Below are 26988 nucleotides of genomic sequence, written 5' to 3' on the forward strand. Positions count from 1 at the left end.
GTGGAGTGGACCAACCGCCACCACCCGGGGACGCAGCCAGTTCGTTCGTCACGTCAATGAAAGGTGGCGACTCGCTACTGCTTCAGCACGCCGCTGTGTCGGAGAGTAAACTCGCAACATTCACGTTGAGTAAGGGTGTCGGGGGGCGTGAATTGACGCATACAATAAGCGTGCACAAATGTGCATGCTTAGTAGTCGAGAGTTGGCAAGTTTTGAAATTTGCATTTACCAAGAGTATAATGAACGACGTGAGCAGCCTACAGGAAGCGCCCGATCTCAGCAATTAAGCAAATTGCCGTTTACAACTGTAGTGAGTTACTTCCGGCACACGTCTAGTAGAAGGCTTCTTCTTTATTAAGAGGACAGAGGGCGATACACTTCGTCTGCCAGAAGCACAGCCACGTGGTCGAAGACGAAGAGATGATGACGGCAACGACGTAACCAGGACCCAGACCCCATGCTTACAGCCGCGAAGCTCTGGTCCGGTGCTCCTTATATCTGCCTGGCGAGGACAAGCTCCACCTCTGGCCACGCCCCCTTTCTAGAACCTTCTAGACCCTTCGGGATGGTTCCCAGAGCTTCTCGACTGACTCCGCCCTTGACCTTTACCCCAGATACGCCCGTTCATAATAAGGCATTATGTAATGCAGCTATAACCGTAATTACCCTTACTTGCCGGCAGGTGTCACCCTGTCATTACACATCGACCGAAGTATGGAAACCGAACTTGTACGGCTGCTGTGCAATTATTAAGGCAAAGCAGTCGAGAGTTGGCAAGTTTAGAAATTTGCATTTGCGATTTGAATGGCTGCAGAGCATCCTCATTAACAGCGCCCGCAGCAGCAGCGCCCACCCTCGTGCAACAAGTTGAAAGGCCCCGCACGGTGGAGTCAATGAAACAGAGCCGCCTCGCCGCCTCGCCGCCTCGCCGCCTCGCCGCTTTCATCTCGAGCCGTCCAATCTGCAAAAGCGCTCCTCACATTACCAAAGAACGTTGTGTGCGCGGGTGTTTGTGTGCGCGTGTGTTTGTGTGCGCGGGTGTTTGTGTGCACGTGTGTTTGTGTGAGTGCGTGCCTGCGAGTGCGTGGTCCGTTGGTCAAAGCGTCGAGCAAAGCGCCGCCAGAGATTCTCGGGTTAAAGTTGGGGTATTCACCCATGGTGATGAAACAGGGATGTCAAGTGTTAATGGTCTCACCCCAGTCGCTAATGACATGCAGGAAACCGTTTTCGTATCTCCACATAAACACAAACATTTATTTTTATACATCGCATTGGTCGCACGGCCCTCCGGGAGCGCATATTTCAGCAGCGTTGGTTTTCGACACGACTAAACTCTGGACCGGTCTCGACACGCGGTGTCTCATCAGCAGTCAGGTTTGCTGACACCAATGCTGGTCAACCACCCCATGATTAAAGCCAATGAGTCTTAGTTCCCCGATGCGGAGAATCATGCCGGCGCACGGCTCGACGTTACTCTTTGAACTCCCGATAATTAATGGGCATTGAAAACACTTCCAGCAATGCAATTCACGCACCATGCCCCCGTAGACCAATACTCGCACTCGAGGCAGCTCTCTCCGGGCCTGTTAACACGAAGCCGACATTAGGTATTGATGGCATAGACAGGATCACGATGAAAACGTTTGAGCGGCCGCTAAAGGCGGAATGCAAATGCGCCTTCGATGGCGTGTTGTTTCAGCAACAATTGCTCCTTTTACAAAACTCGTCCCTGCAATATTCGCCCACCATAATGGTCAGCCACGGGCAATCCACTGCTGGATGAAGGCCTCCCCAGCCGCCCGCTGTCTCTTGCGATCCTTTGATGTCTTGAATCACACAGAGAACCTGCACACGAACTGATGTCATCGCTCCGTATACCCGGCAGCATTCCATTCCTTGGGCTGCCACTCCATTGCTGTCCATCGTCCCTTCTGGTAATGACATGTTTCTGCCCAAGCCCAGTAACTTTTCCTGAAAGATATATTATTAAGTAACAACAATATAAAATGAGGAAAACAATTATATATATATTTATGGCAGCATTTTAAGTTTTACAACTGACGTTTTTTTATTCACCTTTAAAAAAATGTTCCACAGGAGCCATGTAATGTAGTTTATAATGGTTTCCGCAAGTAATGAAATGCTAGACTAGATTCTATTTGCATCTCTACAAGCTATGCCGCTGTAATTCCTTCAATCTGGTGGCGCTCAGCCGCACATTGGGATCGGCGGGGGCAGCGTTGCCACCCCGCGGTGGTTACGGGTCGTCCTCTTTTTAGTTTGCGAGGTTCGCGATTCGAATTCAGCGGTCGCCCTGGTTAATACCGCGGTGCGTATTAAACGTTAAAACGTACCATGCGCCGTCTGCTTCGTTGTGGATGTCAAAGATCCTGTGATGTCGTTCGCAGGAGCGGGCCACTGTGTATCGGTGTCACGACCCAAATTGGCCAAATCTTAAAGGTCATGAAATGTAAAATAACTCACTCTGGATGAATATGCATTGCAGACATTGCCCTCGACTGCGAAAACCGGACAGGACTGTCTTGAAAAGAGTCACAAGGCTCGTTTTCCTGCGTTAGCAACAGTCGAATTAGAATTAAATAATGGAAAATATCAAACTTGAATTTCGAGTGGCACCCTAGAGTGGTAGGTAAGTTTTATTGGTCAATGGGAACAGACAGCAACGGACGATGCAGTGGCACAAAGGGTGATTCATCCAACTTGCCGTGTCTAACACCCCCCCTCGGTACTCAAAGGCAGCATGGGGTCCCGTTATCTTGCGATGACATTTTTTGTAAGTGTACGTTTTTGTAAGGGGAAAAAAAAAAGATTTAGAACAGTTTTAAAATATATCATAGCGTAGTCATTCTCCGAATATGAAAGTATACTTTTGACTTTTGTTAGATAAAGAACATCGTCGTTGTGTTGGTGACAATGGCCGATTTGCAATTGTTAAGCCGCTGCGGCAACAGCAGCAAAAGTAGGTGAACAACGACACTTATCCTGTTACAGAAACATAGCAATTCGCAGGTGTATCTTAGCCAGTGCCAAAAATGCAAATACGTTTCTGGTTTGGAAATTTGCAGTTTTTTCACGCGTTGGCATTCAATCAGATGGCCTTGGCTTTATCCATTTTTCAAAAGTCTCTGTGAATTACAATAGTGCATTGGTTTCAAAGTGTCCCTCGGCAAACAGGGCATGGAGACACCTTGACATGGCAGGCTCTTTCCTTGCCTGTGCCGACCTTCTCTTGTCAGCTCCCAAAAATATGAGGATTTACTTTTTTCTTTTGTAAACTTCAGACAAAACATATCTCCGCAGTCGTGTCTGTGGCCCTATTTTGAGATCCCTTGCGTCAAACATACATTTTAACAAACATGTGGCGGCCCAATGTTAACTGAAGGTCGGAAGAGTAGTAGCAGCGCGCTCCGAAAGCAGTGATCTGAGTTCGATCCCTGGCCATGGCTTAAGATCAGTGGCGATATCATCTGAAGGAGTGCGGCCCAACCCCCACTTGAGGCACTCCAGCCATCACCAATCCATGCTGATCAGCGTGGTGAAGTAGGGCCAAACAATACCCATGGCATGGGGTGGCATCAGACGCAGAATCTTTATTCATTTTCGAGAAATCCGATGAGCTGTGAAGCTCTTTTTCACAGATGTCCAGAAAGGGCGGGTGAGAAAGTTATACATTTAAAAAAAAAACGATAAGAGTACAAAGACATAGAAAGCAAATCACTCAACAAAAATAAATATAAACAAAACTATTTATATTTTATCCAGTCCGGGAGTGGAGCTGTGATTTCTTTTGTTCGTTAAAAGTAAAAAATATGTTGCTCCTAGACAACTGTCAACAAATTATTGAGTTGTGAGCCAATGTTAATGTAAGGTCATTGCCCAGTATTTTACCAATTAATTAACATGGTTCTGGCCAATTCAATTAGAGTTTACACTCATGTCGGCTTGTTAGCGAAAAAGTTTGGATTTGAAAAATATGATTTTCTGTGCATTCCCATTGCACACGAAAGTAAAGAGCCTTCGAGCTGGCGATCGTGAGGTCACCCGACGGCATGCGACTGCTCGTCACAATTCCAGCCGAAGTGACGTCACTTCCGGTTTTCAGATCAATCCGCAACAACTTCAAATTGTGGGTCGGGAATATTGTATCTCGGTATGATGTTTGGATTTTCTCGGGAGTAGCAGTCGCTAAGCCATCAGTGGGGCCGCAGTTTTAGAGCCTTCCTCCAGGTGTTGGGATCCATCGGCCCTCACCAGGCCGCCTCCTGCACAGACACGGAGCGCGTCACGGCATGCATCACGAAGAGCGACAATCCGTGAGCGGCACCAGGCCGAGCGCGGCCGTCCTCGTGCGGGCCGAGGCCCACGCACGGTCGGGGTTTAGTTCCACGTCGTATTTCGACGGTCGACCGCTAGGCCGGGCCAGCCGGAACGTCGGCTTGTTGAAGGCGAGCTGCGTTCCTGGATGAGGCCTTCTGCGTTGGGGAGTCCAGTGCGGGTCGTCACCGTGACGGTTGTGACCGAATCAGATGACCCGGCACCAAGAGTGCGTCGCTGACAGCGCATACAAGGCAATCGGGGAGCGCGTGGCTCCTGCGTATCACATTATTGCTTTTCTGAAATGCGCCCCCATTTAAGCATCCTCGGAGATTCTGCAAAAAAAAACAAAACACCTTGGCAAACGTTATTTATTTTCCAGGTGCTGATTTTACACCGAGCTCAAAATCGCCGGGGTGGAGGCGAGAATGCTGATGTCCCCCAACTTGCACGCACGCACGCACGCACACAGCGAAGTGACCTGGAGAGGACATTTGGAGAAGTGACATCGCCACCAGTTAATGTCACGAGACCCACAATCCACTTGCATCGAGCACGCTGCACCTTGTTATTTTTGCCCCTTTTACTCTGAGACCTTTGCGGATTTTCCCAATGTCAGGTTGCGTTTGTGCTAAGCCGGACAAAGTTGACGTTTTTTTGTTTCGTTTCCTCGTCTTACGGGGAGAGAAATCAATCAAACGTGGATCGGTGACAGATCGCCACAACATTCCATTCGTTACTCGAGACGTTTAGCGTCAAAACGAGCGCTGTGCGTCCCACATTATAAAGTGCGCCCGCATCGACGGCCGTGGAACACTTTCACACCTGACTGGGATGGGGGAGCTAAGTTGTACACGTGGAGAGGCGGATTTGTGAACATCGGTTTTTAAATGACAGTTGTGCAATCTGTGAAGGGTGTGCGCAGTTGATTCGTCAGCGTGGATATGTGGCGGTTGCAGCATTCTACTGTAGCTCTGTGAAGTTTCTGCCGGAGGGAAGTACGTTAACCTCCCCTGCTTTTCCACTGTGAGAATAAAAAAGTCGGATGGAGCGAGAGCAGATCGACACTCAGAACAACTGTTGTTCCAGAATTTAAGATTGCAGATTGTGCAGCGAAACGTCAGACATCGTGCCAAAACAGAATCTCGCGGCGCGACCCAAAACGCATCGGAGAGCTTCACAGCAGCGCAGTGCGAGAGATGTGATTCTATAAAGAAGGACTTGTTCACTCATATCAGAGTCCCTCTGATACCCGAGCAACTCTCTCTGCTGGAGGCCTTCTCGCGTGTCATTTTTCAATGACGACATTCTCAACTTTTGTGTCTGTGGGGTCCAAAGCAATTTTGTTTAGAACATCCTCAAGCATTGTTCCCAGGCTGAGACACCAAATTGTTCTCCCTCCACCATCCCCCATCTGTTGTGGTTTGTACAACGCAGTGGTGACTGTCGGCCCCCTTCCCAGCTCGATGCTCTGTGTTGAGAGTCACGGCGAAGGTGCGTTGACCGATGAGCTGGGTAGGAATGCCGGCGATCGTTTGGGATGTACGTGGACCTCGACGCGCGCTGTGGGGAAGAGAAAAAAAAAGCATTGCCCGAAGATTGTCATTAAAATTCTCGCTGCTGGCACACAGAGGCTGAATTAATCAAGTTCTGCGTGGCACTCATTCATTAGTGAGAGACCACGATGGCGGTGGAATAACAACGGCCCAATGAGGTATGACACCTCATTACATCTGCGCAAAAAAAAGGCCTTTCCAATAATTCTGTTTCTGCATGTAATTTATTGAACAAAAAAAATGAGATTTTGAAAATGAGACCGAGTGTCCGTGTGGATTAGGCTGATGAAGTGACTGCGGGAGGAGGAGGAAGGGAAAAAAAACATTATTTATATATATTTTTTTACATCCAATCCAAACCTATTAGCTGTCGGCATCAACAGCCACCCCTGTCACATGAAATAAGCTGTCATTTTCAATCTTCGGCTTATATAAGTTTTGATTTGCATAAAAATGCAGCCTTCTGACAAAAGCAGGCAATTTGTCATGTTTTATTGTGAACGCTCGTAATGGAATCCTCGGAGATAAGGTTCCTCCTCATCAAATCGTCTAATAGCCATCACTGCTGGTCTATCTCCAGATTCAATTCAAATCTGACCCCCTATGTTTCATTGCGAATATGCACGATGTATTAATTGTTATTTATTTATTTAGACTGTGCATTCGTTACCCCACCCCCCACCCCCCAACACCGATATTGGCTTCCTCCTCGAGTCGGCTTTAAGTGCCAGCGTTTGGGACACAATCTAAAAACAAACAAGCAGATGCATTTCGGTAACGCTTTGATCTGAGGCCGGTGTGCGTCACCGCCTAATGCACCGGTGGCCGCTGCCGTGTGCTGCACAGAGCCCCGCTGCCGCAGTGCTCACGCAGCACTCCTCATCCTCGCGTGTCTCGGTCGCGAAGAGCGAAACGAGTGCAGTGCTCCGTGCACGAACATTTTTACATATACAAAAAAAATCCAGGAGAGCCACGCAGAGTCGTACGACTCTTTTTCAGAAGGCTCCTGCTACATATGTTTTCAGCCAGCGAATGAGCGTTACTTATTATACTTGTTGGAGGAAACAGGAGCACCCGGAGAAAACCCACGCCTTGTGCGAGGGGGGGAGGGGGGAGGGCAACACTATATCCCCGTACAGATGGATACAGATGGAGATGAGCCCACTCGACGTAGAGCCTGCTCTTGGCGAGCCAGGGTACGGCACCTTCTCGACCAACTCCCGCTGCTGCTACCGAAGTGCCGGGTTACCGGCAGCCACGTGCAGCGGTGGAGCCACCACCACTAGCACCACGTACCTCCTGGCGTGCGCAAGATGAGAAATGATGACAATTACATCTTGTAGAACAAATTCTTAACGCATTTTTCAAGAGCACGGCATTCGGCCAATCGCCTTTCTGCCCAGCAGGGAAAATATATATATGATAGGCGACGTTTAAGGCAATGGCCCTTCATGGCAGAGGAATGCATCTTGTGTGAAGGATGGCTCTCATTTGAAGCGTCGCCTAATTTTTACAAAAATAGATGATTTTGTTTTCCTTCTGGGGATGTCTTGTTGATCACAGAGTTAAGTTTTGGGTATTACTTGTGCATGACTGCCCAATGCACCGTGTAAGCATATATTTTATCAATGAAATCTTGGTTGGGAATGTTTTACTAATAACAAAGTGTGAATAATTGCAATGTTGCCTCGCCAAATATATATAAAAAAAATTCAATTTCCATTACCAGGCAGCAGTTATCCATTAACACCCTGCGCTGCAAAATATTAACATTTTATAAGGTGTTTCATAGGATATTTATAGGAATTTGTCTTTAGACACTTTACAGCACCTAACCACTTAAGAACCTGACAGTGACAGATGGTAAATTTGCGAGATTAATCCATTTATTTCGCCTCCCGTGTGCATCTAATGCTCAAAACATCGATTTGAAAGTCACATGATCTCAAATATGATTTTTTTTTACATTTGCATCAGGAGTGTTGCATATGCAGAAATTAAACGAAGTATTTGTTTGGGTTTTCTATATACACTCGCCTTTTGTCCGTCCAAGGACGGGTGTATTGGAGTAAATCTGAAACTTGCAAATACAAAGCAGAGCGCGACGTGATATTCATTGCATCAATTTGTGTGCAATTTGTAAGGACGCGGTGACACAGACTTATTTTATTTAAAAGTAATAATCCCTTGTTCATCATGACGTCCTTTTTACTTTAATGTCTCAACAACAGCGTGACGGAGATCGCGTGACGTGAGGGTTCTGCCTTTGTAGTGAGGGTTGTAAGTTGTGGAGTGACGTCACCTGCTCATGGTTATTAATGAGGGGGGACCATGTGGAGGAAGTAACCTGTTCATGATTATTAATGAGGGGGGCTGGTTGGCGTGGAGTGACGTCACGAGCATTAAGGATATTCCTGGGTGATTACAGTAGGTATTTGTTCCCATGGATACACCATGGGACGGGGAGTCGTGTGAAGGATTGAAAAGTGAATGGAAAAAGAGAAAGGAAGGGGAGGAGGGTATGGCTCAAGATGAGCGGCAGGGAGAGAGGAGGAGGAGGAGGAGCGCCGGGCAGGAAGGGGAGGCGGGGAGAAGGAACGACCGGGCCAATGTGTCGGGAGGAGAGAGTGGTGGTGGTGGTGATGAGAGGCGAGAGGGAGAGAGAGGGACGGAGAGAGCAGCGGCGAGCTGCACGGAGGAGGCGGCAGCAGCAGCAGAGGCTGTTTCCACAGTGGGCGGTGGCGGGGAGAGGGGAGGGGCTCACAGTGGGCGGTGGCGGGGAGAGGGGAGGGGCTCACAGGGGGCGGTGGCGGGGAGAGGGGAGGGGCTCACAGTGGGGGTGGCCACACAGAAGTCACGTGGTTTACAGGAGGCTTGAGCTCATTTATCTAGAGGTGTTTTCCGCAACAGATTGGAACAAATTCAGTTTGAATAATGCTAACATATTTTTTATCCTGAATTTGTTGATGCAACAGAAGTCACTCGGTAACAGGTAATAAGTAGGGAGAAAAAAATGAATTATTCTCAAAATTCTGCAGTTTTTATTCAAATAAAGTAGAATACCTTCACCATCACCAATATCTATTGATGCGTAACTCCCTTCTGTGTCTCCACGTGAAAAGAAAACAATGTTGTTTTCGTAAATTGGCTTCGTAGCCTTCTAGACCAATATTATCGAGCAGCATTACTTTAAGCAAGCAAATTCTTGACTGCTGTTCACCTCCTAGGGTCTCATCGTCAGGCTTGTTAAATATTAATTGTCTCCTTAATGGTCACTACTGATGTCATTTGTTGTGATTTAAGCGTTGATATTATATGCACGTCTTTTTTGCAATGAGAAGGAATATGTCATATGCATCTTATTTTTGACATACAAGATGTTCATTGTGTCTGGTAATGCATCCATTCAACAAAATGTAAAATAGATATGCATCTGTACCCTTGAAACATACGCTTTTGGAGCCGATATATTATCAACGGACGGTTGAAATCGTATGCAATGAACAAAGGGGGTATAATGTGTGCACAGTAAAAACTAAAAACCCGTGCGCTAAACGTTTAGCGTGAGGTCACCGGTTCAATCTCCCTCGAACAACGGAGCAAGTTTCCCAAATCCCCTCCCCCGCCTCTGTCTGCCCAGCAGGAGGCCCACAATACCCTCTGGAGTGACTCTCAATCGAGATTGAACACTCACTTCTTAAGAACTGCTTTTTGTGTTTAGTTTATCCTTCCCTTGCACCTCCAATTAGCACGGTTGGCTACGTACGATGCGAAAAAAGTTCAACATACGTACATACATAGTGAACGCCCTTTTGCCAGCGGTTGCACCAACAAGCAACTGCAGGGCTGCACCTTTAACTTTACCACCTTCACCTGATTTATAACGGGCCATCCGTGAACAACAACGTTCTCCCGCCCTGGGTCGGCAGCTACCTGCCTGAGGCCGAGCGGGCGACAGAGGCCAGGCAATGTGGACGCTGCCCCTTTACTGTCGAGGGGAGACAAAGCGTGGTGAGCCAAGCTGGCACCGTGGAAACACCGCACCACGCCAACTCACCGCAGCCGCTCAGAGAGCAGCGTTGAGAAACGGATGCAGGCTCCGGTGCGGCCAACGGGCGGTTTCGCTGTCCACTAGAAATTTACCAGCCAAACCGGTTTAGTGCAACTGGTGATTGAATTTGCCCAATATGCAAAAAAAATGAAAATTTGGTTAATGTTTTTGTTATTTCATTTTCCCATGGTTTTTTTCACTTTGATCGGTTATCTTAGCAGTTAATGAGATTGCATTGAATTGCCGGCGTTGTGGGTTGGCGTGCTGTTGCTACGTGTACCTCAAAGACACGTCCGCGTTCATACTTGTTAGATTACATGCAACCCTTTTTTGGAAAAAAAACAATTTGAAATGCAAATTGATTGGAAAATCGATAGTGCGGGTAAAAATGTCGACGTCCTCCCAAACAACTTATGTTTTCCAGCAGTAAAATCGTCGAGTTAAGCGCTTGTATGCCAAGTGACAATTTTAATCAATTGGCTTAAGTTGCGTGGTGAAGGGTCCCATGACACACACTTAGCCAGGTCATTACGTGGCCTGACCCAACAATAAATTATGAATATACTATGTAACACAACTTTTGTTCCTGGGTAGTAAGTGTTATTTCGTAATTGCTTATTCCTAAAAGTACAGAAAATGGCTATTATTCCCCACAAACTTTTCTTTTGTGACCAGGACAGTAATATTTTTAAATTTACCTATTTTCAATGAGAAAACGGGCGAATTTTTGTCTTTTCGTTCACATAAAGTCAGAAAGAAGCAACATATGAATCAAAATGAACATGTATTTATACTAAAGTAATACAAAAATGACTACAAACATATTTAGAAGTGAGTCGTTTTTCGAGATTTACGGTTATACTGTAAATCACTTTCACGAATCAGCCCCCAAATGTGGTCTCCCATCATGTTCTCGTTATACTGTCCTTGGTAGCGGCGTTCAAAGTCCAGTTTATCCTGGTGGAAGCGCTTGCCTTGCTCCTCCGAGTACGCTCCCATGTTCTCCTTGAATTTATCAATATGAGCATCAAGGATATGGACTTTGAGGGACATCCTACAGCCCATTGTGCCATAGTTCTTCACCAGAGTCTCAACCAGTTCCACATAGTTTTAGACCTGTTGATTGCCCAGAAAGCTACGACCTGCGACAAAGCTGTTCCAAGCCGCTTTCTCCTAACTAGTGAGCTTCTTGGGGAATTCATTGTGCCCCAGGATCTTCTTTATCTGTGGTCCGATGAAGACACCGGCTTTGACCTTTGCCTCAGACAGCTTAGGGAAGAAGTCTTGAAGGTACTTGAAGGCTGCCGACTCCTTATCTACAGCTCTGACAAATTGTTTCATAAGGCCCAATTTGATGTGCAGTGGTGGCATCAGCACCTTCCGGGGGTCCACCAGTGGCTCCCACTTCACGTTGTTCCTCCCCACAGAGAACTCGGTCCGCTGTCGTCAGTCCAGCCTGTGGTAGTGTGCCTTAGTGTCCCTGCTGTCCCAAAGGCAAAGATAGCAGGGAAACTGGTAAACCACCTTGGAGACCCATCAGGAATGCCGCCATTTTGAAGTCTCCGATGACCTCCTAGTACAATTCTAAATATCAATGTTCTGGTCACAAAAGCAAAGTTTATGGGGAATAATATCCATTTATTGTGCTTTTGAGGCATAAGCAATTAGGAAATAACACTTACTACCCAGGAACAAAAACAATGTCGACAGTGTAATGAATGCTAAACGCTTTTCTGCTTGGGTCCATTTTCCCAGCAGTTCGTTTGGTTATCGAAATACCACCCTAACCCTGAGTCTTCATTGCGTCCCTTTTGAGGTTATCACTTTTTTTTCTGAGGCCCCTCTCTGCGGTATTTAGTCCAAATGCGCCACACACGATTCTTGTTTTCTCCTCGCTATTATCGGTAAAATAGAAGCAGTGCCTAGATGGAAATCTCCTGACAGATTCCCGCGCTAGCTCTCACAAGTTCAACAATTTTTATATGAACCTATTTTGTCAGGAACAAGTCGAGCTGTGTGCGAGCGCTCACATTAATTTCAGTTGAAGATTTGGAGAATGGGGTTGAGTGAAAAAAAAAACGTGAGCGTTTTATTTATTACATAACTGCAAAAAAAATCCCCTTTTTAGCACTGACTCCATCTTCAATTTTCTAAACCTGATTGAAAACTTGATCGGGAAATTGCCGTAAGAAAATTGGTGGGAAATAAATAATGAAACAGAACTCACTTAAGCAAAAAAAAAAATACGAAAATACAATGATCCCCACCACATTTGTAATATAAAATACATTAAAGCGGCGATTGACATTCCAAGAAGTGAAATGTGCAACATCAGAAAATTTAGTTTGAAAGGCATAATATTATTGGCCCTTAAACTGTAAGACCACGTGATGATGCAGAATGCATTGTTGTATGCGGTGTATCAATAAAACGCGGTTTTTTTCATGCAATTACGTGCAATAAAAATGATTGCTTAATAATTTCCCGCGCAAGGTTTCCGCACATGCTGCATTGTTCTCCGATGTGCTCCCGGGTCATGCCGCACGCTTCGGCACGATGTCCGACGTTTCGCTCCGCGTGCCGAGTTGGGAGATTCTTTGAGAACTGAGTACGGTTTCACAAAATAGTTCCATTCATCTCTTCGGTGGGTTGTGAGTGAAGGGATAATTTGTGAATCTGAACGTGACCATCTGATGCTGTCACGAATACAAATATACCGCTGCTGTTCTCTGCTTCAAGAAAGGGCTGCTGCCCACAACGTGTTCCCACTACACGGAGTGTTCCTTTTATAAGGCAGGGCAAAGGGCGGTTGTAGTGAAGTATATCTGTTTCTGCCTGTCTTAAGGATGTGCTGAGAACTATCGTTGATGCAGTAGTTAGCTCACTACGCTATAAACCCGGTGACCTAAGGTAGATCCCTTAGCCGTGGCCAATATCGATGACGATTGATTTCGGATCTGGTTCTGGGTGCCTCCCTCTGCCCCTCACCCGCCACCCCATTCACCAACCCACACTCGCCAGGGTGGTGAAGTATGCTCAAACAACCCCCGTGACTGACACTGCATCACGAGCCACTGGATTGATAAAGGGCTCTGCATTATCATTATGATCACAGCCCTTTATAGCCACTGTTATTTACAGCTCTTTTTCAATACACTGCTATATACTAAGGCCTCCCCACGCCATGTAGGGAATGGAGCTGTGTCTAACTATACTTCATCACACTGGTCAGTGCCGGTTGGCAGATGGATTGGGGGGGGGGGCGTGCAGATGGGAGTGAGGAGGGTTGCCCAGGACCGGTTCTGATGCCACCTCTTGCCACTGCTGTTCCCCACGGCTGGGAATGCGACTCGGTTCACCTGGTTCATCATGCAGTGTGCCGATCGCTGCATCGCTGCGACACCACAAATGTACGCGTTCGTTCCATTGGAACCTCATTTGCCAGTAGCAAAATAGGATAATTGTTTTTTTACCCTTTTATCTGGCAACAAAACTGACACCTTTTTTACAAAGAGTCATGTTTGCATTGACCACAATACCTGCAGTCGGAATGCAAACAAAAAACATAACTCTGATAATGTATTGGCGTCATCTGGTCTAACACCATGTGAGACTAGGCTCTAAGGAAAGCTGTATCGGGTGTGGACCAATCAATTTCAAGGACAGTGCATACATGATCAGAGTTGTGTTTTTTGTTTGCATTCCGACTGCAGGTATTGTGGTCAATGCAAACATGACTCCTTGTAAAAAGGTGTCAGATTTGTTGCCAGAAAAAAGAGTTTAAAACCAATGATCATACGCGTTCATTGTTGACGGCCATGTACCAGCAGCAGCAGCGGTGTTGGTGTCCACGTGCTCGTCCCCAGGAGCGACACCTCTTGTTACCCTTCCTCTGCTCCGACGCGGCTGCAGGTGCACGGTCGTGAGCATCTCGCCATCTCACGGCACAGTTTCCTTTCTTCCCTTTCTGCTCTTTCCAAATGGGCTGTTGGAATTGTAACCGCTCCTTTTAAGTTCCCCATTGAGCCAGACTGCAGATTGCATGGTGGAAGTACATACCTTGGGTCATTAAACTTAATGGGTTTTCATGGCAAGAATTCTCAACGTGACCCAGTGCTTACGTAAAACAACAATGGTCAGAGTTCAATACGTGTCTATTACACGCGCGCACAGGGAGAGTGTGTGCGCGTGTGTTTATGTTTGTGTGTGTATGTGAGTGGTTATGAGGAGCTGTTGTAAAGCGCTCTGATGTGCTTGTGTTGTTCGGCCCGATGTCCGACGTTTCACTCCACGTGCTGGGAGCTTTTTGAGAAACTCGATTCGTGCTGCACGGCACAATCGGGAAAGCTTACGCAGCAGTGCTGGAGCAATAACATTCAATTATCACGGTTGGCTACCTACGGTGCGAAAGAAGTTCATCGTACATAGGACACAGTGCAATTATAATTAGGATTCACAGAGCGTCTATCGTTTTTAGGTCTCCCACAGCCTCTGTATACCTGGCAGTGTGAATGGGTTAGCAACACAGACTCGGCACGCTCACGCACGCACAGCGAAAATGTCCATGCGCATTGCCGCATGCATATAGCCGTGCACTCGGTGAAGACGTCAGTCGTACGGACGCCTCGATGGCGAATCGTTAACGTTCACGTGACGTACCCAGGCAGATCACACCCATTACGCCAAACGGGGGCGTTGATTGGTTCATGAAGGCATTGACGCATGGGGAATGAGGTTTAACACAAAGGCTTTCGTGACCAATATTATCCATAATACCCCCCAAAAACCCCTGCAATTATGGGGAGTGAGGCTTATTTGGAGTGTGCATGTGCCTCTCTCTCTCTCTTCCTGTGGTCACGTGGATTTTTCTTCGGGTCCTCCGGTTTTTCCCTCCACATCTCTAGATATGCGTTTAGAGTCTTTGGCCACTCTACATTTCCAAACGATGAGCCACTTCGTTGGGATATCACTTGTGGCCAGGTCACTCCAGGAAAAAGAGCTACATAGCTCTGTGGGGCCTACCTGGTCAAATAAAATATGGTTTGGTTTAATGGTCGGTTTAGTTGGCGCATCAGTAAACGCTTGTACAGGTGAATATTTAATTTGTTCCACGATGTCAGGCGGTGGAGGGTTTCAAAACATACATTTGGCCAGATAATTACGCGGCTTAACTCAAAAATCAATTACGAATCCGGGACGCTTCAACTGCTGCTGCTCAAGGCCAGACGGTGGCAGAGAAAAGGGGAACGCTGCAGAGAAGCGAAGCCACTGAACCACCTTGTCCTTATGAACAAAAGTATATTTAAATAAGTGTTTAATAATAATCGTGTTCAAGTCCTGAATGGCTTTGTGCTATTTGCCTTCACAAATCCTTCAGGCTTTAAAAAAAATATGTCGCTTGAATTTAATGTTTGACTCTCCCCCCACCCACCCCCATCTATTTTACACACAGTAGCTGATTAACTTGAATATTCCCTCATCGGACAGTCTGTTACATTCAAATATACATGCATTTGGTGGGTTTTTATAATTTTCCTGTACTGCACAAAAAAACCCCAACAATCTCAGTTGGAAATTGGATTTGACATCTCTTTCAGTCTCCGTCAATTCTATTCAAGGTCTCTCTGCATCCCCCGTCCTTCAGTGCATCATTAATTATATCGGCAAACATGCTTGCATTGTCTGGACCTTCCCGCCCAAATGAATTACATTATTTACCAGTCCGCGTACGTTTTAATCTCAGGCTCGAGGCTTAACTTTTGGGAGCCGACTCCCTGACATGACCGTCATATTACGACGTGTGCGCCCATTGAACTGCACGCGCTCATGCTTTGTGACACTGCGCGTGTACAATGAGAACACGTTAAAGTTGTAGGGTGAGGGCGCAGCCCCTGCAAGTGCTCGCTCACGCCACTGCTGGCGGAAGGGCCTCCACTGGACGGAACTCTAACGGGGAGCCCCTCGAGTGAGTATTAGGCCTACTCTTCCACTCTGTCCACATGTCTTGGAATAGGTTCATCACACTTAAGCCCTCCGCACGCGACCTGCGGATGAACTAACTGTGGCATGCCCTTGTATACTGCTGAGGGGGGGGGGGGGGGTTTAAGAAACTTTCCGATTGATGCAACTGGCGCGTCGGGAGATCGAATCGAATTGGAGACGTATTGATTGCAAAGCCCGAATGCAAACCATCACACCGCTGCAGCAGCAGCAGCAGCATAATCATAATTAGCCAATCGGCATGAAAATTACACGGCATTGCTGCGTTTAGACTAATGGAATGAACAACAGTGCGTTAAAGAGACAGGAGGACAATGTTGCTATGTTTAGATGAAATACGCACGAGACAGAGGGTGGCTCGGTGTGCATTTTAAGTGGCTCGTCTCTCGTCATTGCTCCGACATTACTCCTTGGGAACAGCAACACCACTCAGACACCCATCAATCAGTCGCCCCACTTGGTAATGACGATGAAGTCCCCGCCTCGTCGTCATCGTGGCCGCGGCGGGCGTGAGCGGCTCTCACGTTCGTGAGCTGCGTCTTCCCAGTGTCAGGCGGCGGGCTGCCCGGCTGGTTTACGGTGCGGTATTTCGGGAACAAGGTGACCTTTGTAATAAGTGTGATCATTGCCTTCTCAGTGAAGTTGAACAAAAAAGCCATTTTTATGTATTTTTTATTTTATATATATATATAAAGCATCAGCAACCTTGCTGGCTTTCAATCACGGGGACAAGTGCTATATTTTTATTTGACTCTTCTCTTCCCCACCCCGCACCCCACCTTGGGAAAATATGAAAGAGGTGACGCGTAAAACATAAACAGATAACCTTATTTTATGGTCAAAGTGGAGACAGCCCCACGTTGAATGAAACCCAAACAGGAATACGTGGATTTGACGCTACACTCCAAGGTGAATAGTGGGTTACGCGTACCGTCCTGGTGAACAGTGGATACATTAGACTTACCTTCCCGGTGAACGGTGGGGTTAAACGTACCTTCCTGGTGAACATTGGGAAATTGCCGTGATTGTAGCGGTGAGCACGATGGACTTGCAGTCCCAGATGTCTTCTGTTACGATTCCGTCTCCCGGAACGGGGGCTGAAACGACGGTCCAAGTTTCATGAATCCCGTCCACACTGCCTCTTGGCATCGAGCAGCACGAAAGGCAAATCCCAGCCGTGTGGGTGGGGTAAAATGTGGGAACTCCCACCTCTGCTGAGAAGTCTGGCAAGTGTGGAAGAGTAGGCCAAATGCCATTTAGAGGGGGCTCTAAATGCAGTAGGGCCCTTCCGCCAGGAGTGGCGTGAGCGAGCACTTGCAGGGCCACACCTTTACCTGCTTCTACCTTGTATAGAGTGCGCAAATTATCTGAGAGAAACGCACCCCTATGACAGGTTGTAAAATTGAATCAGTGTTCGCTCTTGTAGAAATTACTTTTTAATGTATGAATTTAGTCAAATAACACGAATAATAATACATATAACCATATTAATCTTACTATTATCATAATCCCGATGTTCCATGGTTACTGTCTGTTTAGGTTTTATTCCCAAGCCGCTCCGTGTTTGGAGAGATGATGTGACTGGGTTGATATTGGACAGACGTAAGAAAAAATAGCAAGAGACAGTATAAATAACATGCATGATTTATGAGCTCCTTGAATTCGCACGATAAATTATCATCCGCGGTTTTTCCCTTTTGCGCCGCTGAATGAAAGTCTGCCGGTCCACAGTGTGATGGCGTTAAGATGCTCTTTCTTTTTAAAATATGCATTTGCGAAAAGGTCAACAGAATGTAACACTCAGCTTCTATACCATCGACACATTGGTTTCAGCTGAAATTATAAAATACTGCTTTGAGTTTGCTTATTGTTTCACGCGGCGTCTGAATCCAAATATAATTATTCGGCAAAGTACATTACTCCAGCCGCCTTTCCAACAATTACATCACATTTATTACGTGTAATTATGGTCACTTGTGGAATCCTAATAGAATAAATTAGCGGACATGGCTTTGTTGTTACGGAGTAAGTAAAATGTGGCCAAAAGCAAACGTTACGTAAATTGTTATTTTGTGTTGTTATCTGTACAGAGAGTCGACGTAAAGTGAAAGATTTAAGCGGTCTGCCTGTCGCTGGGACAGGAGGCCAGGTCACTGAGTGTGGGGGTGTTGTGTGAGCTTGTACTGTACTTCTATGCTCCCGCATCTGCGCTCCCCGCCTTCGCCAACCGGGGCCGATCAACGCGGCGAAGTCCAGACAAAGACTCCCTCGCGACTAACCGCACACGCGGAGCGGCGAGGCCCTCATCCAGCAGTGGATTGGCAAAGGGGCTGTTTGTGAGGATAATAACAATTCAAGTTGTACGTATGTTGAACTTCTTTCGCACCGTACGTAGCCAACCGTGCTCATCGGAAGTTCTGCGCCTACGGTATTCCGGGATCCGATGCGATGGGGCACATTCAGGGCGATTTGGTCACAATGCCAACTTCATTATCAAATAATTACCGCATTTACATTGAACTACAGTCACCCCGATATGCTTTAAAGAAAAGGCTATGGATTTTGATGGGTGCTGACCTAGTTAAATGAAGCACGCTGATTCGTGTTGACGTGATAGTGTGGTAAGGGCTACAGAAATACAACAGACACTATTGCCATGACTGCGGCTACTGCTGCGACATTTTCATAAGTAAATTGTTTTCCGTGCGATGGTGAACGAGGAGTGCAACAATCCACCTCACCCAGCGAATCATCACGAATCTGAGCCACCTGTGGATCCCAGAATCAATGATTGCTTGGCCTCCTGTGCCGTGTCTAGAATTGTTGTTCTTCCGATCTCGTTTGTAGTTATGTTTTACTGCCTGAGCCTGAAAGTTGCCGTGGAATTCGATGTGCGTACACATTTGCATTAATAGTGAAAGTTTGGTTCCGTCACGCGCGATTTTTTTTCGCATGCGTGCGTCATCAGCGTAGGAATCGACTCGGGCAAATCTACCCATTGATTTGCCTTCCGACATCCTTCCCCCATTCCCACCCAGATTTTCCGAGGAAGCAAATAGGTTGGCACATTTGCCCACGCGACAATTTGATTGGCTGTTGGGGAGCGGAGAGTTATAAACACATTCCTCCTGCGGAGGGAGCTGGTAGGAACGTTGGGTTGCTCGGTCAATGGCCAGGGTCAACGGCGGCGTGGTGTATTCCGCAAATATGCCCGACTGTGAGGGCGGGCACAAGCCGGCGTGAGTAGGTTAAACGTTGAGTTTTATAAGGGCACCACGGGGTGACTAGCCCCTCCCCACCCAGCCCCACCTCTCCCACCCAGCCCCACCCCATCCTCCCCACCCAGCCCCTCCCCACCCTCCCCTCCCCACCCAGCCCCACCCTCCCCACCCAGCCCCTCCCCATCCTCCCCACCCAGCCCCTCCCCACCCAGCCCCTCTCCACCCTCCCATCCCCACCCAGCCCCACCCTCCCCACCCAGCCCCTCCCCACCCTCCCTCCCCCACCCAGCCCCTCCCTCCCCACCCAGCCCCTCCCTGCATGACGGACGGACACAATAATCCCCTGTGGGCTGGTGTAACCAGGAGGTTCCTACCAGTATTAAATGTTGGCGTTGTGCATGCACGGCGATATCATTGATCGCAGGTAGCCGTGTGCATCTTTACAAATATTTCCTTGTTGTTTGAAACTCACGGTTTTCCAGGGCACACTATTATTTTACTATGATATGTTTTCTCATAGTTTTAACATATTGTATTCGCAGGCCCATTGTTGTCTGACTTTACGAAATAAACAGTGGTGTGAGTCTGTTAGGTGAGCAATTACCATTGGCGCCGATATCATTTTTAAAAGCCAAAGGTGCAGCTCTGAAATTGCCTGCTCACGCCACTGCTGGCGGACGAGACTTCACCAGAGCGAGCTTCGGAGAGGGAGGGCACGTGCTCTTAATCACCGAGCTCGTTGTTTAGAAACTACTTTGTCGGGAAAGTTGAATATTTCTTGAAAAGCGAGTGATCAACGATCATCACGATGTAGGGGTACGTGTGCCCATCGTGGACGAGTGACGGCGGCATCCTTCTCGCGGCGCTCCGCTCCGCTGTGTCCTCCCGAGTCGCCTTGAACACGACCCAAAGACGTCGTCCTTGGACGTGGCTCATCGGAGCCACGGGCCGCCGCGTCGCCGGGCCAACTCGCACACCCCGCGTGACATTCGCACGCACACGGGCAGCTTTCGTAGCTTCATCGTGACAATAAAACAAAACAAAGGACGGCGCTCAAAACAAAACTGCGCGCTCAGGCGAGCGGGAGCCATAGGTTTCTTCCCGTTGGTCTCCATCGCAGAAAATGAGCGTCACGTGCCCATGCGCGTCTGTCGCAGCAATTCGCAGCGACGTAACGACACGCGATCACTGCATTGAGCACGTGGGGTTTTGTCTACGTTTTTTAAACACAACGTTCAAACAGCAATGTGCACGTATACCAACGAGCGGCAGGACGCGTGCCGGGCGGGGTGAAGTGTGGGTCCTCCCACCGCTTCTAAGACGTCTGGCTAGTGTGGAAGATTAGGCCGCAATACTCTCACGAGGGAGCTCACGGTAGGATATTTTGGAAGCCCTTGAGCTCGCAGTGGCATAATTAGAAAAATTATCGGTCTGCAACTTGACCGTTTACACTGTGGTCACGGGCAGTCTTTTTCTTTGTAAATCTTTGTATTAAAGCGTGTGTGTGTGGGCGCGTGGTGCCTGTAATTGCAATGGAAAAAACAAACAAATTGATACACAGCGGTTTATTTGTTATTAAAGTTCCTTGTGTGTTTTCATTTAAATAAATACACCACTCATCTTTGTTACATAATTTACTCTATCGGCCGGTCCACAACGCTTGTTGCATTTAAATAACGTAAACGTACTCTCTGTGTGGTGTGTGTGTCGTGTGAGCACGCGTGCATGTACTACTGTGGTTTGCACGCTCGTTAGCACAGCACACGTAATAAACGTTGCTCTGCCCCGTGGCAGTCAGTGGCAGTCAGTGGCGCGTGTTCTTTGTATTTCAAAGAGTCCTCTTTTTGCCCGCTTTACAATCGACAATCGGGCGAGTCCCAAACGGCAACGCATATCATGCCAAAGATTTGTTCCAAATTGGACCGAGAGATGTTAAGCCCCCCCCACCGCCCTTCTCCGCTACACGTGGGCAGGGCCAATGCGTGAATGCTTTGAACCTCAGACGACGCTGTCCACCCGTATATGCTAAATCCTGCTGATGCCCTTGATTGGATCCGTACAAATAGTGCCACATGTGGATACCGAATGCACAAGTCTAAAAGAAAAAAATGCCACCCCTGTGTGCGACTGTGGCTATGAACACCAACACCATGGACCACGTTACTGCACACTGCCCCAAATATACATGTGAAGGTGTTGAGTGGGTGGGTGGGTGAGTTTATGGAGTGGTGTATTTGCAATTTGCCAAATCTGAGACGAAGCAATTGAATGGCTCAACATCTTACAACGGAGCCTCCAGTGGTTCCTCTTTACTTGGCCATACGGAATCGGCAGCTCACCGTCCTGCCGATGTAAGCAAGAGAAAAGCTCGCGATGACAACACGCGACGGGTAATGCGTTATTATTGTACTCGGCCAGCTTAAGAGCAGTCATGAGTAATCTCACGTTGTCTGATCTGAACTCTCAGCATGGTGATCTGATCCCAAGGCCGGTGACTTAAAGCACGTAGGCGTTTGCGACCGATCTTGTGATTCACGATCGATGACATACGTCAATCGGCGTGTTACGCACGCAATCCGAGCCAAAAAAAATTAAAGTATGAGATCATAGCATTCCGGTTAATTACTCCGACGGACATTGGTAAACAACAACAATAACAACAAGGAGACGTCTTGCGTCTGTCGGCAAACATGGGGACACTGCAGAGTGACGGCATCGTCTAGAAGACGACGCCGTAGTCAGGACGACTGTCCCTGCCGTTCGCAGGCTTCTAATAAACACCGGGGGAGCGCCTCGCACGGCAACAGCAACAACAACGACGATTCCTCAACGCCACTAACACACGGCCGACTGTAATCATGATAAACATGTTTGCTTTGGCGAGGAAAAATTAGGCAATTCCTTACATGTTTTTTTTTATTAATCACAACTGTATTATTTTTCGATTTAAAGCTTTCGTGACTGCAGGGATTCATCTTCTTGGTTCTTTCGGTAAAGTCACGTGACTTTACCGAAAGAACCAAGAAGATGAACTGTAGTATTGTTGTTATGAACTTGATATCATTGTAGCAATCATCATAAGAATCTTTATTGTTATAATCATCATTAACGTCACAATTGTCAGTACAATACATTTGTTACAGCGATCATCATATTCGTCACCATTTCCGTAATCAGAACACATTATACAGAAACTTCGTAAGAGCACAGTTCGGTTATAAGCCAACACATGCTTACATTAGACTTGTGGAGGGATGCCCGAGACGTGTGCATCGACCGAGCTTCCACTGTCATCATCGTGACCATCATCGCCATTATTTTATATCATCATTTCGAGCAACTGTGCGTTTATCTCTCTGACACATTTTCAGGTTGCACCTCGTGCTGCTCGGCACGACGTCCGACGTTTCGCACCGCAGTCCACGGTGTGTAAAGAAGCTCCCGGGCCGCGAAATCCCGCGCGGCGCTGTAACCGTGTTTTTCTTTTTCTCTCATCCCCTTCCCTCCCCCCTCTGCCCCCTCCCCACCATTTGCCGTTGCAGGGTTTCTCAGCACTGGCGACCAGGCAGCCAAAGGAAATTACGGGCTGCTAGATCAGATCCAGGCCCTGCGCTGGATCAGCGAGAACATTGGCTTTTTCGGGGGCGACCCGCTCCGCATTACAGTGTTCGGTTCAGGCGCGGGTGCGTCCTGCGTCAATCTCCTTACCCTGTCCCACCACTCTGAAGGTAACCGATGGAGCAATTCCACCAAAGGTACTCAATTTAAAGCGGGACCGCTGATATCTTTTTGATCAATTTCGGTGTCTGCATGCTCACCACCCACACTCACCACCGCCATGCCCCCCCCCAACCACATCCGTGATGGTCGCGTGGTCTCGTGGCATGTTGTCGCTACCCACCCCCACCGCCCCCCACAGTGGCTCCCCGTGACCGCGTGTCGTTACCCCCACCGCATGCCGCGTTACCCCCACCGCGCTCGACCCCCCGCCAGGGGTTCATTCGCGATGCGCGTCGCCGCATCCTCCACAGCGTGGGGCTGCCGCAAACCGTTGGGGAGTTGGCCCACGCCACCTGAATTCGCTTTGTCCTCGCAGAAACACATTTACGTTGGTTTTTTTTGGGGGGGGGGGGGGAGGCGGTTAGGGCGGTTTAGCGATCGGGGTGTACCACCGCTCCGTCGATTACCGATGCGAGGCTGTTGCGTCACTGTTTGCTGTGTTGCCACAGTGGGGGGGGGGGGGGGGGGGTAACAATGGTTAGCACCTCGCTGACTCGCAATCACGAGGTCGCCCGTTCGATTCGATGCCCCGGCGGTGGCGGTGGTAACAACCCAGCGGTGTGAAGGGGCACGCCCACGACAACGAGTCGATCGGTGGGGTGCGTGTGGTAGAGTAAAGTGTGCGTTCTCCCACACTGAGCAGCGTGAAAGAGTAGGCCAAACGCCCTTTAGCGGAGCTCTCTGTAGCTGACTGAAGTGGAGGCTCCTACTGCCAGCGAGTGGCGTGAGCTTGCACTTGCAGTGCTGCGCCTCTGCCTCGGGCAACTGATGCTGTTGTTGCATTTAGACGATAAAAGACAAAACTCGATTTGATTCAACAATTTTCTCTTCAACAAGCGCGATGAATGGCGGCGCCTCTAGTGGCTGCCGAGATGAGCTGAACCCGTGTTACGCAACAACAGATCAGACATTGAAGACGTTGAATCTTACACGCGCGATGCAGCGCTAAATCATCGTGAGCATAAAGATCGACTCCCAATTGATGAATCGACACGCCGTTCCATTGCAAGAATTGACCAAATAAGCCCCTTGCATGGCATTGCAAGGCTTCTATTGTACAAAGGGCTAAAGGCGCTTGCAATAACCCCGGGGGGACTCCATCGCTGACCCAGATACGACAGCGAAACAGGCGAACATTCACAAAGTCAACGTCAACGAGTCCAAGACCTCTCATTCACCCTGCCGTTTCTATGGCAGCATCACGCTAATTGACCCATTTGGAGTCGTGTATTGAGCCACGCCGTCGTATCCGTGATCACTGCCCCGGCTAATGCTGTCGCATGAACTGCATGAATTCACTTTGTGTTATTAGAAGGCATCCTCGTTCATTCTCCACGAATGCATTTGAAGCACCGCACACACATTGACATGGCGACGTGTCCACGACAATTGAATTCAAGAGAGACCGAAGCCTTTACGACTCTTTTAACAGTTTCCGATAGCGACGTTTGATGTTTTTGTTATATATCAATGTAAAATATAAAATATCCCCGACGTCTTCCGAGCATATGCACCGTGCCTCGGATGTCTGAACTCGAGGCGCCGCACGCTGTGGTTGAACTTCACCGGTGATGATGTTGTGGTTGAACTTCACCGGTGAGGATGTTGTGGTTGAACTTCACCGGTGAGGATGTTGTGGTTGAACTTCACCGGTGAGGATGCTGCGGTTGAACTTCACTGGTGAGGATGTTGTGGTTGAACTTCACCGGTGAGGATGTTGTGGTTGAACTTCACCGGTGATGATGTTGTGGTTGAACTTCACCGGTGAGGATGTTGTGGTTGAACTTCACCGGTGAGGATGCTGCGGTTGAACTTCACTGGTGAGGATGTTGTGGTTGAACTTCACCGGTGAGGATGTTGTGGTTGAACTTCACTGGTGAGGATGTTGTGGTTGAACTTCACCGGTGAGGATGTTGTGGTTGAACTTCACCGGTGAGGATGCTGCGGTTGAACTTCACTGGTGAGGATGTTGTGGTTGAACTTCACTGGTGAGGATGTTGTGGTTGAACTTCACTGGTGAGGATGTTGTGGTTGAACTTCACCGGTGAGGATGTTGTGGTTGAACTTCACTGGTGAGGATGTTGTGGTTGAACTTCACCGGTGAGGATGTTGTGGTTGAACTTCACTGGTGAGGATGTTGTGGTTGAACTTCACTGGTGAGGATGTTGTGGTTGAACTTCACCGGTGAGGATGCTGCGGTTGAACTTCACTGGTGAGGATGTTGTGGTTGAACTTCACTGGTGAGGATGTTGTGGTTGAACTTCACTGGTGAGGATGTTGTGGTTGAACTTCACTGGTGAGGATGTTGTGGTTGAACTTCACCGGTGAGGATGTTGTGGTTGAACTTCACCGGTGAGGATGTTGCGGTTGATTTTCACCGGTGAGGATGCTGCGGTTGAACTTCACTGGTGAGGATGTTGTGGTTGAACTTCACCGGTGAGGATGTTGTGGTTAAACTTCACCGGTGATGATGTTGTGGTTGAACTTCACCGGTGAGGATGCTGCGGTTGAACTTCACCGGTGAGGATGTTGTGGTTGAACTTCACCGGTGAGGATGTTGTGGTTGAACTTCACCGGTGATGATGTTGTGGTTGAACTTCACCGGTGAGGATGCTGCGGTTGAACTTCACCGGTGAGGATGTTGCGGTTGAACTTCACCGGTGAGGATGTTGCGGTTGATTTTCACCGGTGAGGATGCTGCGGTTGAACTTCACCGGTGAGGATGTTGTGGTTGAACTTCACCGGTGAGGATGTTGTGGTTGAACTTCACCGGTGAGGATGTTGTGGTTGAACTTCACGGTGAGGATGTTGTGGTTGAACTTCACCGGTGAGGATGTTGCGGTTGAACTTCACCGGTGAGGATGTTGCGGTTGATTTTCACCGGTGAGGATGCTGCGGTTGAACTTCACCGGTGAGGATGTTGTGGTTGAACTTCACCGGTGAGGATGTTGTGGTTGAACTTCACCGGTGATGATGTTGTGGTTGAACTTCACCGGTGAAGATGCTGTGGTTGAGCTTCACCGGTGAGGATGCTATGTTCGCGTGGAATGGAGAAAGTCTCCTTGTTATTTTTGTTTGTCAGTGGCCCAGTGCGGACGTAACCACGATCTCCCGTCATCAACTCGCGTCGTCAGCAGCAGCGATGTGAGCGAGCGAGTGGGCGAACAGGCAAGGGCAGAGAATTGGGGGGGGGGTGGGGAGGTTTAGTGGGGGGGTGGGGGGGGGGTGGTTCAGGTCCCAGGATGGTTCGCCGTGGAGAGTTCGGTGTTTGCGTGCCGAGCTACTCAAGGTGGGTGCCGAGTGCTCACGTAGTGAGAGAGAGCGTAGCCCCCCCCCCCCCGCCTCTTGTGGCGCTCGTCACGGCGCGTGCCTTTGAGCTGTCGCGGCGCTGTCGTGCGGCTGTCTGCTGCTGCTCGCGCTGGTGCTTTAACTCGGAGGTCACGACTAACGCTCCTGTCTCACCGGCACCTCCACTTCAGGGTGACGCGCATGCCTCTGCTTTATCTCAATACTAGCTGTACTACCCGGCTTCGCCCGGGACTTGTATCCACCACGGCCGGCCGCCTTTGTCTCCCCAGTGGCGATGTTAATACGCCACAGCAGTTACTCGTTTGAGGCAGAGTCGACCTAGGGGAGGTTCAAATAATCGTCACCGGTAGTGGCCGTGAGCGGGAATCGAACTGGGTTCGCCGGGTTGGTAGCGCAGCGTAGCGTTAAGCACTACACCCACCGCTCCTCACACACCACACACGCACAGACACACACACAGACACACACATAGACACACGCAGACACACACAGACAGACACACACACAGACAGCACGCTAACCACTACACTACCGCTCCCCACACACCACACACGCACACACACAGACACACACACAGACACACACACAGACAGCACGCTAACCACTACACTACCGTTCCCCCTACACAACACACGCGCGCGCGTCCATAGGTACACATACACTCGCTTGCTGCAGACACACACATACACACACATACATACACGCAGACACACACATACACACAAACACACATACA

At 48.5% G+C, this 26988-nt stretch overlaps 1 protein-coding gene across 1 annotated transcript in view; it reads left to right on the top strand.

Moving 5' to 3' along the window:
• Positions 1 to 26988, top strand: part of LOC133357255 (neuroligin-3-like) — a 238432-nt gene that overhangs the window by 141329 nt on the left and 70115 nt on the right. The window contains 1 exon segment of the mRNA XM_061575106.1: positions 22706 to 22891. Within this exon segment, the coding sequence (XP_061431090.1) occupies positions 22706 to 22891 (186 nt within the window).

The sequence above is a fragment of the Lethenteron reissneri genome, chromosome 57 (assembly GCF_015708825.2).
Source record: "Lethenteron reissneri isolate LAM-NWPU_2019-01 chromosome 57, ASM1570882v1, whole genome shotgun sequence".
Taxonomy (NCBI): Eukaryota; Metazoa; Chordata; class Hyperoartia; order Petromyzontiformes; family Petromyzontidae; genus Lethenteron; species Lethenteron reissneri.